The sequence below is a fragment of the Atta colombica genome, unplaced genomic scaffold, assembly GCF_001594045.1.
Source record: "Atta colombica isolate Treedump-2 unplaced genomic scaffold, Acol1.0 scaffold89, whole genome shotgun sequence".
NCBI classification, from domain to species: Eukaryota; Metazoa; Arthropoda; class Insecta; order Hymenoptera; family Formicidae; genus Atta; species Atta colombica.
In genome coordinates, this window is record NW_017259582.1 from 409647 (window position 1) to 421934 (window position 12288).

Below are 12288 nucleotides of genomic sequence, written 5' to 3' on the forward strand. Positions count from 1 at the left end.
CACTACTCCAAAGAGATTGTATTTGAAAAATTTGCGAATTCGCCCCCTTTTTTTAGAGTAAAATTAGGTAAAATGGTCACCTTAAAATGCAAAAAGCAACACTTTAATTTTTGTTATCTTTAACAAACAGTGTTATATCATGAAGAATGGCAGTTTTATCCAAGTTTAGCCTAGATCTAGGTACGCGTATAATGTTTTTCTATCGTAACGGCACGTCGCGCAGCCATTCATGAGTTTCCCGTTTATCTAGGACACGGCGTCATTAATCCAAGTTAATTAGCTCGCGGCGCGGGAATACTGCTCGCAGCTGTTTATCGAAAAGTCGATACGCGCATTTAATTTGTCGGTAATTAAGTTACGCGTTGCGGATGCTACTCGATGCGAAATTCCGTAGATGCCGTAGATTGCGATGTCCTTTAAGCATTATCGTTCAATAGCGCGCCGTAAACGCCTCGTTACAACCGTTCCAGATCCGTTCTCTCTCCCTCGAAAATCACGCTCGTGACGTCGCAGCGTATATAATGTAACGGAACCGATTTACATTTTCCCATCCATCGAAGCAAAAGCGGCGAACGTGGAGAATGAAATGGACTTCACTCACCAGCGGGCGACGTTACGGATATCGATTGCTGGCCTGAATTAGAATTATTGTTGCCGCTTGTGTTTAGCTTCCTCAGCTGCTTCTTGTGCTTCATCCGTCGATTTTGGAACCATGTTTTCACTTGGGTCTCCGACAAGTGCAACGCCGCCGCCAGTTCTACTCTCTCGGGTGTGCTCAGATATCTCTGTACCTCGAACCTCGCTTCTAGACCTGCCAGCTGCTGATCACTGAATACCTGAGCCGTAAGGAACCAAACTCTTATCTCCTACAATCGTGAGAGGTAAGTGGAGGGAAAAGACAAAAAAAATACGTAACTAGAACGATAAAAAGGAAGAAAAATAAACAAACTAAGAATTGTTTATTCGGTAACGTCAGATATTATGCCTCATGTTGTAAATAGTTGCACGCAGGATTTACACAAGTTTGATTTACATTTCGTCTCTGATTGATTTTAAAATCGACGATTTGATAAAGAAGAGTTTTGTTAAAACTATCTGATTTAACGAGATACAGATCTAAAAATAATTTTATTGGAGTTATTAAAATAATTATTCAAGCCGGTTGCTACAATGTTAAAACATTTTGTAGGATTATTGCTTATTACATAAAATTGTGATGAACCAATAAAATTATTTTCAAATCTGTATTTAGGTGTCTAAATTTTTAAATAATTTGTTTTTTGTTTCGTGTAGAAAATGTACTTGACGTTTACAGTTTGCGAATACAAAGTATTATTCATGCATGGAAAGAATGATTTTATTGAAGTTTTTAAAAATTTAACTAGACAGATTTGAAAATAATCTCTTAGACTATTAGACAAAATTATTATGTACAACACTCAAATATAATGAGCAATGATGAAAAAAGTTTTAATTTTAGCAACCAGTTTGAGCATTTTATATATTATATATAATTATTTTAATAAAATTATTTAATAATTAATTCAATAAAATTATTTTTAGATCTGTATGTAACTTATAAATTTTTAGGTATTTTAGCAAAATTGTTCTTTTCATAGGCGCGACATCTCGATTTCCACTTTAGATGCAGACGCATCGGGAATACTCGCGTCAATGGGGTGAGTGAAGGGAATATCGAGGATGTACTCACGGTCCGAGCCTTCCGTCGTCGGCAATGTTTAAGAGCTGCTAGTTCCCCGACTCCTGGCACTACACCAACCCCCATGCCAGCGCTACCAAAGAGCGGACCCAAGAAGAAGGCCGCCGCGGCGGGTGGTGCCGCGGGATAACCGGGTAGCAAACTGGCGAACTGCTGATACTGATGGTGTTGTCCGTGGCCGGAGGTTGACGTCAAATGTTGATGGTGCAGCTGATGATGATGGGTGTGCGGAGTGACGGTGCCGCGACTAAGGATATCCTCGATGAGGAACGATGTCCTGCTGGCGGAAGTTCCGTTTTGGCCTGGCTGAGCTTGTTGCTGCTGGCAGGTCGACTGCATCTTTTCTCGTTCAACACAACGTTGCGGCTATGACGCGTACATGCCTCCGATCGTCGCGGTTACATTCTCGCCCGGGTGTCTTGGCGCGACGCCAAGGTCGCGAAATCGAAGGGAGATCCTTGCCAGCCGCGACGATCCGAGACACGAACACAGTTTCTTGTGCCAAAAGAGACGGCCAGGGCTAGAGATGCAACGAACTTTGTTTGGGTGGGTTTAAATGCCAATGCTGGTTCTTCTTTTTCTTAAATTCCCTCAATAGAAAGAGAGAGGACTGGTTCCAAATCTCCTAATAATTGAACGTTTATTCAATCTCCGATCGCGGGAAGATAGAATCTCGCGGAATCACTCTCGAAACTGATCACTTTTCTCCCGAAATGCGTATCGCGATCGACGATACCCTCGGCGAAGTCGGTGACCACTTTAGCCCGACCTGGTTTCAACTAATCGGACATCGTACGTCCCGCGAATTTATTCCACGACGGAATCGTGATTGATGAATGATGGTCGCGCGGTGCCATGGATCAGATATGAATCGCGCGAGACGTCGTCTATCGCTCACTGTCTTTCGCCGTCGTTGATCGGGACATCGTGCGAGACGCGTATCGGTAAGCGCGTATCAGGGTGATTCAATGTTCAACCCCCCGCAACGGCGATGATCGGCGGCCCCTCCTGTCAGTTGGCGTACCGCGACAGCTCGTAACGTACCGTGGAAGGGTAACGCTTGGATCCGAATGTATCCGAGTTTCGAGGCCGGCCTGACGTCCCGCATTGGCCGGCGTCGCGACGCTCACCGTCGCCCGGGTTGGTTCCGCGACGATCCCGAGGGCGGGTCTCGGCCACTCGTTTCCATGGACACGCGCTCGGGTATTCGTGAATCCAACGACGTACGTCCCGCGCTGAGGAGGCGGCCGCGGCAACGGAGGGCGCGGAAGGGCAGGAGGGACTCCGATCCTTCTGTATTCGGCATTCGCGATTTCTCCCCATTCTGTCGCGCTCTCGCACGTAGATATAATAATACAAAGTGCAAGCATGTATATGTAAGAGTACGTTACGAAAATCCCCTCGCGCTTGCCCGGCTTGCCTGCTGGCTATCCATTATACGTGCGCGACGCGCGACGATTCCTCGATGGTATAAGAGTATTTCAAAACCATTTCTCTCCGTCTCTTTATCTCGTAGGTAAGGCTCCATGTCGAAAGTGTCGATATACTCGAAAGGACGACCGAAACCGATCGCTTTTTCGCTCATCGTTACGATCGCAACGCTTCGGTTTAACTCCCGCATCCCTCATCGAAACATAGTTTCGGATTTTTCGTATGACGCGCGGTACTCCACTCAATGACAGGCTGCATCGGTATTGAATCTTGGACGAGAGGACGAGCTGAAACGTGGGATTAAATTACTTAGCGGCTCGTGTATACGGGGCGCTTTCCAAATGGCGGTACAATCGCGTGGCGTTTGATGAGATGACTATGTCACATATATCTTTGTACGATAAACATATAGTACAAAGTCCAAAAATATGTGAATGAATTAGAAGGAGCTAGAAATTAGAAGTGGACGTCGACTGAGCCCAGAAAATTTTGATGAGATAAACGTAACACTTTTTTTTCCATATTGAAGATAGCATAAACATCTTAAGGAAGAGAGAGAGAGAGAGAAAAGAAAAAGAATCAAAGAAATCTTACATTTTAACGATCTTAATTATCGTTAATCTCTCGAATCTCGGCTTTTCGCATATCTCGACGATATCTCTCGCAGGCGTGACGACGGCCGGCTATGATTAGGGTCGAGGGACGCGTGCCGACATTTAGACGGGGTTGCTTCTGCGATTATTGAGTAAATTAACGTCACGGTAATTGCGTTACCGGCGCGTGTCCATCCGTGTGCGTCCGCCCGTTGCACATCGCTCGGCGTCGCCCGACGTCGCTCGGCGTCGCGCAACCCTCCATCCCTCGCACCCTCCGCGCATTTGCGCCGAGAGAGAGAGAGAGAGAGAGAGAGAGAGAGAGAGAGAGAGAATGAAAGAGAATGAGAGCCGCCCTCCGGCAGCTCTGCTCGTAAAGCCGAAAATCCATCGTCCGGGGTTTCAGCGCGGCTCGGCAACATCCTCCGCCGAGATTCGCGGATCCTCTTGGGACTCGTTAGGCGTGAGAGCAAAACAGGTAGCACGTATTAATTTTCAAGTTTGTTTATTGCGGAGCGTCATGCACATCATACGGCGGCGGGTTGCGTTTCGTAATGTAGTGTTTATTCGAACAAAGAAATGTACATATACCTCGCCCCGCGCGACTCCGACACAGCGCTTTATAATATTCTAACAAAACATACGTATAAAAGGTACGCTATGCGTATTTGTGAAAGCTTAGACTAGATACCTACATTCGCTTGCTATCTGGCAGTATGGATTTTGCTAGATTCTGCTGCAATCTACATATTATATCCTTTTATGTATTTCTCATTATTTCTCGATTTGCTTATAATATAGATAGATATAGAACAAAGTCTTATCAAAAAAGAGCGACTGCACGAAAATTTTGCTGAAGTATCAAAAAAATAGCTAGATCTGAAAATAACTTTGTTCAACTATCATGTTCAACTATTATGTAGGACATAATATTGATAGTGGACTTAATCTGATTGCTAAAATGTTAAAACTTTTCGCAGCAGACTGTCATCAACGTTTAAGCATTCTACATAATTATTTTAATAGTAATACAAATTTCTTTTCAGATTTTGTACCTAATTGAATTTTTAGATACTTCAGCAAAATTGCTCTTTCCTGGTGCGATAGAAAAACTATGTATATATAACATGTGTGTGCATGTGTGTATGTGTGTGTGTGTGTGTGTGTGTGTGTGTGTGTGTGTGTGTGTGTGTGTGTGTGTGTGTGGGGTTTAAATGTCATCGTCATTGGACGCGCGTTTGTAGAAGGCACGGGAGAAGCTGCCAGGACCTTGCGATCCACAGAAGAAGAAGCCGCGCCGCCAAAGGATGAAGAAGGTCATGCTGATTGGGATCGCGATAAGTAGGCCGATCAACACTCCTACGAGTATCGCGGCATCCTTTTCCGGTCTCGCATTATACAGATCCAAGCAGCGTAGATGTCGATCAGCCAGAGACGCGAGCTTCTTCCCTGCATGTTCTGGCGGCGCGGAACAGGTGAGCTCGTCGACCTCGTTTTCTCCCATTAGTGCCTCGCCATATTCCGGCAATATAGTCCCGATCTGCGAGAAATAAGCCGTTAATTACTGTATGCAACCCAATTGAAACGAAGGAACGATACGAGTGAAGGGATTTTCTACAGAAAAGCGTTTGGTATTTATGATTATACTAATTCATGGACAGAATAATTACGATTAAGAGCTTCATTCTTAGTTATTACTACTATAATATTAATAATTATATTTATAGTTCTATATAAACAAGTATAGATGGCCAAAAATAATTACAATATTATAGTCTAGAGTCAATTATATATTTTTTTATATAGAATTATAAGTATAATATTATGATCACGTTTTTCGAACAATTATAATTTTTTATTAAGAACTATGAATATAATTATTATTATTACTAACATTATAAAATATTAACTATAGAGAAATAGCTCAAGCAGAACAACAATAAGTTTTAAGTCATTATAATATCAAAATGATTTCAAAATATCATTTACGATTTATTTTAATGTCATTTTGACACATTACCGTGACTTGTTGTTTTGATTGGGAGAGTCCCTAATTATAATTATTTTATCATAAATAGCAAAACATTTCTCTCATTGTACTCTTTTGTTTTCTTCCTCGACTGATCGCACATTGCTCGATTGTCGGAATTTACCAGATATTGATTATCGCAATCGCAGTTCCACTGGTTGCCCGTCAGGCGCAATTCCTCGAGCTTGTCCCATCTTCCAATGAGTAGCATCGGTAAATACCGGAGATTATTGGACACCATGTTCAGCTTTTTCAACGGCGGCCATATCGTACCCTCGGTGGTCTGCGGACAACGCGCGACAAATTATATCGTAAACAGCATTGGCATGCTTACCGTCGGCTATCAACGTACCGTGAACGCTATCGCATATTCTTCGATCCTCCCTAATTTCCAACAATTCTGTATGTAGAGACTCTCCAGGCCAGTCAATGCCGATAACCCACCGTTCCCGATCACCGTCAGATTCAGCATCCCGCGTAGACTGAGCTCTCGTAGCATCTTTAGGTTGGGGAAAGCATTTGTGCGATCGATAGCGCGTATCGGATTGTCATCCAAACTAAGGTACTCCAAGGTTCTGGCCTCTTCCAATGACTTGGGCAGAACTGTGAGCTGGTTGCTAGTCAGGTTCAGTTTCTTCAGGTGTCTAAGAGTAGCGAAGGTTTTAGGAAACGTCGTTCTTGAGTGATGCATAACATAATTATGATAAAACTATAAAAAAATCGTATACTTTTCGGTTCCTTACTTGGCATTATGGAACTGAAAATTCGGTAGTTCTCGCAATTCGCAGTAACTGATGTCCAATTCCTCCAAATACGACAAACTACTGATCGCTATGGACGTACGATAATCGAACACACCGAAAGGATTTCCGGACAGATTCAACACCTTGAGGTCGGCAATGTGCTCGAATATGCTCTGATGTAACCAATGGAGTACGTTGTTACCTAAATTCAAAATTTGCAGGTTCGACAGAGGCTCGTACGCTTCTGGCGAAAACGTCCCCTAAAACAATCAGAAATAAACGCAAGTGACACAGCAGCGCTTGCAAAGTGCTAAAAAGCGATTATATGCACTTTTTGAGCGCTTTCTAAGCGCTGTATGCTACTTAAGAAGTTGATAATAATATAGATTGCAGACTCACAGAAGGAATAATTATGAAGTATCTATGAAAAATTTAGCTAGTTATAGATCTAAAAATAATTTTATTGAACCATAAAATCAAAATAATTATGTAGGACGCTCAAGTGTGATAAATATTGTAAGAAGATTTAATATTTTAGCAATCAGCTTGAAGTTCGATACAACTAAACAGCTCAATGTAAAGTTTGGTTTTTAATACTCAGCTTTTAACTTATTATAGTATTAACAAAAAATTGTTTTGCCAAATATATTATACAAAATATATTTGATGAAAACCGCTGAAATATATAAATATCATTTTATTCGAAGTTATTGTAGTTGTCAGTTTTTTATATGTATAAAAAAAAGTATGAAATGTTTAACGACCATACCGATCATATAACGACTATACCGACTAAACTATATATAATTTTATAACAATTATTTTTTTCTTTTTCATAGATTCGAAAATCCTTTTCCAAGATTAAAGTATACGCATTAATACATGTCTGTAAGATGGAGTTTATATCGAGAACGGCAAAAATTTTCGAAATTGAGACCTTCTTTATTATTTCTTAATCCAAAGGCGCCATGGAGTTGTCATGTCGTGATAATTTGCTTCATATAAAAGTTCTGCAATCTGTAGCTGCAATCTGCAGCTTACAAAATCCAACTAGTCCACAGATTAATGGTTTGCACGAAGAAACAACGTGAAGTTCTTAGAATTGGACTTTTAATTAAAACGTTATTGTTATATGAAAATTTATGTATATGTATGCGTGAGATAATAATATAGATTGCAGATCTATAGAAGGAGTAATTATGCTGAAGTATCTAAAAAAATTTAGCTAGATATAGATCTAAAAATAATTTTATTGGATTATAAAATCAAAATAATTATATAGGACGCTCTAGGACAAGTGTAATAAATATTGTAAGAAAGTTTGATTTTAGCAATCAACTTGAAGTTCGATACAATTAAACAGCTCATATAGTAGTATGTAATGATATGTCAATGACACGTAAATGATTGTCTGTGTGTACTAATTATTTTTAGGATTACTGTCTGTGTGTACTAATTATTTTTAGGATTGTGCAATACCTAGATATTGTGCCGAAGTACTTTTTTTCTCGTACTTATATCTATACCTAAATATAATTTCTTATTGGTTTCTATATTTAAGTACATTACAATTATTTTCTGGATGATACTTTCTCGCATTAAACAGGTGAATTCCGTGCGTTTAACAGGCGTGGAATTCGGTAAAAGTATATTATATTTCATACAAATTTTTTTTATAATTATATATTACTGAATATATGATTCATTTTACATTAAAATTGTACATACAGCCAATAAATATTCAATAAATATCTAATTATAAAACAATTTATATAAAATATAATACAATACTTTTATCAAGCTCTGTGCCTATTGAATGTGTATTTAGTGCAGAGTAACAAATTTTAACGCTGCGAGGAAATATTTTTTCTCATTACAATTTTGAATGCTTAATGTTTTTGAAATGTTATATGAATTATTTGAATAAAACTAATTAATAGCTTTATAAGTATTACGTCATTTTATTGTACATATTAAATTTATTTGCATAGAATATTTATGTACATATAAAATATATATATATTTGTAATTCATAACACTTTAGAGTCCCCTCAAAATCCATTTGAAACGTCCTTTTCGCCAAAAAATGGATCTGAAGTTTTTGTATTGAGCTTTTTAATTATTTTGATAGTCTATAATTATTTTCAGATTTGTATTCAGCAAAATATTTAAATACTTTAATAAGAAAATCGTTTCTTCCGTGCAGGGAAATAGAAACAGATAGTGATCGATTTAGGAAAGTTTCCTATATATGATTTATAATATGTAAAAATATAAGTAAAGATTCTCTAATGTAGTTTATTTGAAGAGAAGATTAAATATTTTATCGTGATACAAGGATATTAATCATAAGCCACAAGAGTTATTAATTAATCTTAATTAATCTTATCGTGAAATGTTTTTTCGCTACCCTTATATTTATTAATTTTAAAAATTATTGTAAGAGTGCTGAAAATTCGGCATTCTCTAAAATAAATTTTCTATAAATTCATTTTATCTATACAAGATCGAATAAAGAAAAATATTATTCTTTGTAGCCCTTTCTCTTTATTTTCTATTTTATTCGCAAAGCAAATAAATTATTTGATTGTGACGATAATTTCATTGGAACAAAATCAGGAGAATTTGTTCAAAACACCACCGTTGCTATTTAAAACGCTGATAGATTACATATTTCGAAATTACGATTAATCTCTTCATTCCTAAATTAATTAATAGCTCTAAAAGAAGCACTTGTATATCTGCGTATATGCGACATATGCGACAAATAAATGATTCATAAAAATATTTTGATATTTTAAAAATGTCCAAGGATTTTCTTATTATTTATATTGCAATATAATAATTGCAGTATAATAATTTGCAAACTTTCAGAGATATTGTACTAAAAATTTTTTTTAATAATAAAAACTTTATAAAAAATCTTTTTATTTTATTAAAAAGATTTTTTATATAATAAAAATAATTATTTCATCTTTGATGAATAATTCACTGATTCACGTTATGTAACTTTTTCAAACACGAAAAAAATTAGTTAAAGATAAATATCGAAATACATGCAGCTATGAATGAAAAGTTTCTGTAGCCATTTGTACTAAAAGAAACAAATGTATAATTCACGAATAAAAATATTTTATTTTAATAGAGATTTTATTTTATAATTCTATATATATATATGAGGCTAATATGACTATGTAATTGAAACGAAAAGATTAAATGCCTCTCTGACGAAAAAAATTTTTATAATATTTATGAAGCGATTTTTCAAAAATACTTTTAATTTATTCTGTAAATTTTTTTCGGAAATTATAGAATAAAAAATCTTAAAATATTTTGAAATATATATAAAAATTTTAGAAAAGATATAGATTTTTTCTCAGCATGTCTGAAAAGTACGTATACTAATTCATATAAAAGGTTTAAATTTTGTAAAAAGTTACAAAATTATGCAGAAATCTTGAATAAATTTTAAAATACTATATAAAAAATTTTAAGAAAAATTTTCGGCAGGCCTGGAATTGTAAAACATCAAAATATTTCTCTTGTCGATCATTGAATCAGAAAGGATCATATTCGCTCCATCTATCGATCGAACTAATACGTTAAGTCGCGATATCATTTTCGATTACCTCGAAAATGTGCGGCTGTAGCATTTGTGACGTGAGCTGGTTATCACTCAGGTCTAATTCGGTGAGATTAACAAGCTCTTTGAAAGCGTGATTATCTATCCTGGCGATACGATTTCTTCGCAGAATCAGTCTCTCAACGATTATCCGTGGGAAGGGCGTGACATGCACTAGGCAATTATGTTCGAACGAGATTACTTTGACCGCCGTTATGTTCAGCCATCGTTCTTCCTCGAAGTGTGTCTCCAACCTCCGGTTATTGCAGTCTACATAGTTATCTGAAAAAGGATGTATTGCTTTTAGCGCGCGTACATGAAAAAAAGACGGTTTTGCTGAAATATTTTAAAACTTAACTGAATACAGATTTAAAAATAATTTTGTTGATCTATTAAAATAATTTTGTACACTCAAATTGCCTTGATAGCAAGCTGACATATTATTTGTCGTCATTTTGATGTTAGAGATGATATCTTTTGATGACATTAATGTCTATTTCCATCAATTATAAATTAACTTTAATCTTGGTTTAACTTACTCCTTATATTTTAATAGATCTAAAAATTAGAAAAAGAATCAAACCAAGAATTAAGATTAAAGTTAGTCGATACTGATGGACATAAATAAACGGACATAAATGTTACTTTAACTACAAAATGATAAATAATATTAACTTGCTATCTGGATAATTGCTAGAATGTCAAAACTTTTTATGACATTATTATACCATCGTTTTATATAATTAATATAAATATTTAGTTGGTTCAATAAAATTGTTTTCAGATCTGTATTTAGCTAAATTCTTAGACACTTAGCAAAACCGTTATTTCCGCATGATTATCGAGCATCCCATGAATTTCCGTAATTTCCGTGAAGAAAAGGCTTCGCTGAGCACGTTATCGAGAATCGGCCCGCTTTTAATCGAGCTAAACATCACACTATCTGCGGCACTACCTGCACAAGAGCACACGGTACATATACTCGTTACAGTAGTAATAGGCTCTGCATGGTCCGCTTTAATTGTACTCGAATCCACGATCGCGTTTTCTGCGATTGAGTTTTCGCAGTTCGCGAGAAGGATTATCACAGGCACTGACAATCGGAGATACATCATAGCGCCAAAGCTCGCGATTTTCTAAGTTTCTTTGCGGTTATAAAATACGGTCTGACGGTATCTGACGCTGCATGCGTGATAACATAATGATAAGATAACATCGGTCATAATTACTCATCGTTCGAGACTAGATAAGAAAATGTCAAAAAATATCTCTCCTAATAGTTAATCCTCTTAAATTGTTGGGCGATTCACTTGAGAATCTTAAGCCTCCGGATTTAAATTGCAACATTCGGTAGACACAACGTTCTATTGCGTTATTATGTGTTATGAGAAATCTCACAATATATAATGAAGAATCTCACCACATAAAATGTGCGTGTATCATTATGGAAATATCACTAATATTAGTGATCACAAATTTTTCAAGTGGTCATTCATTTATAATTAATCATCCTCAGACAAGCATAATAATTATAAAATATTTACGAAATATTTATCAAAATATATTTTGTAAATATTTTTATAGTCTTGGATTACATAGATCATTAAGATTAAGTATAAATATTATGAAAATACGAGTATTTAATAAACATTGTGTCTCGGTGAAAAATTAATCCAGTTTTATTGCTAAAACGAATATTATTGATTAGCATCATATTCCAGAATACACACGAAAATATGATAAAAAACCGTTTTCGGAATTAATTTATATTAATTACTCTAATTTATATTACACCCATTCTAAATTTGTACCACATTCAACGCTGCTTGTATCATACAGAAACTATTTTGATGAACACTGAATGTTAAAGTATGGCTATGACATATCTGATCAATATAAATGTCAAAAAATAGGACACGTATAGTTAAAATATATTTCTTTTATAAATGACTGTAAAAAAGCTATTTTTAAAAAGCTATATTTTAAAAAATTTGTAATAGTTGCAAAATAGCATTCGTTTTATTAGTATATCATATATACAGCTGGATGCTAGTTTGCATATAAAATAGATGACGTTTTTTCATCAAACATTTTATAAAATTTATAAAATTTATATTAGAAAATATTTACATACATATTTATATAAATAT

At 36.1% G+C, this 12288-nt stretch overlaps 2 protein-coding genes across 2 annotated transcripts in view; both read right to left on the bottom strand.

Annotated features, from left to right (window-relative positions):
* Positions 1-3217, bottom strand: part of LOC108693240 (homeobox protein DLX-3) — a 7128-nt gene extending 3911 nt beyond the window's left edge. Inside the window, exons 1-2 of the mRNA XM_018202081.1 lie at positions 1712-3217; positions 602-836 (exon numbers count right to left, since the gene is read on the bottom strand). Coding sequence (XP_018057570.1) covers positions 602-836; positions 1712-2059 — 583 coding nt within the window. The 5' untranslated portion in view covers positions 2060-3217. The remainder of the gene's footprint in view (positions 1-601; positions 837-1711) is intronic.
* A 1608-nt stretch (positions 3218-4825) lies between these two features.
* Positions 4826-11293, bottom strand: LOC108693204 (leucine-rich repeat neuronal protein 2-like). The gene is made up of 6 exons (XM_018202018.1): positions 11094-11293; positions 10146-10420; positions 6517-6776; positions 6126-6417; positions 5898-6056; positions 4826-5284 (listed from the first exon to the last, which is right to left on the bottom strand). The coding sequence occupies exons 1-6, from the start codon at positions 11251-11253 to the stop codon at positions 4955-4957; spliced, it is 1476 nt and encodes a 491-aa protein (XP_018057507.1). The 5' UTR covers positions 11254-11293; the 3' UTR covers positions 4826-4954.
* Between the last annotated feature and the right edge of the window lie 995 nt (positions 11294-12288).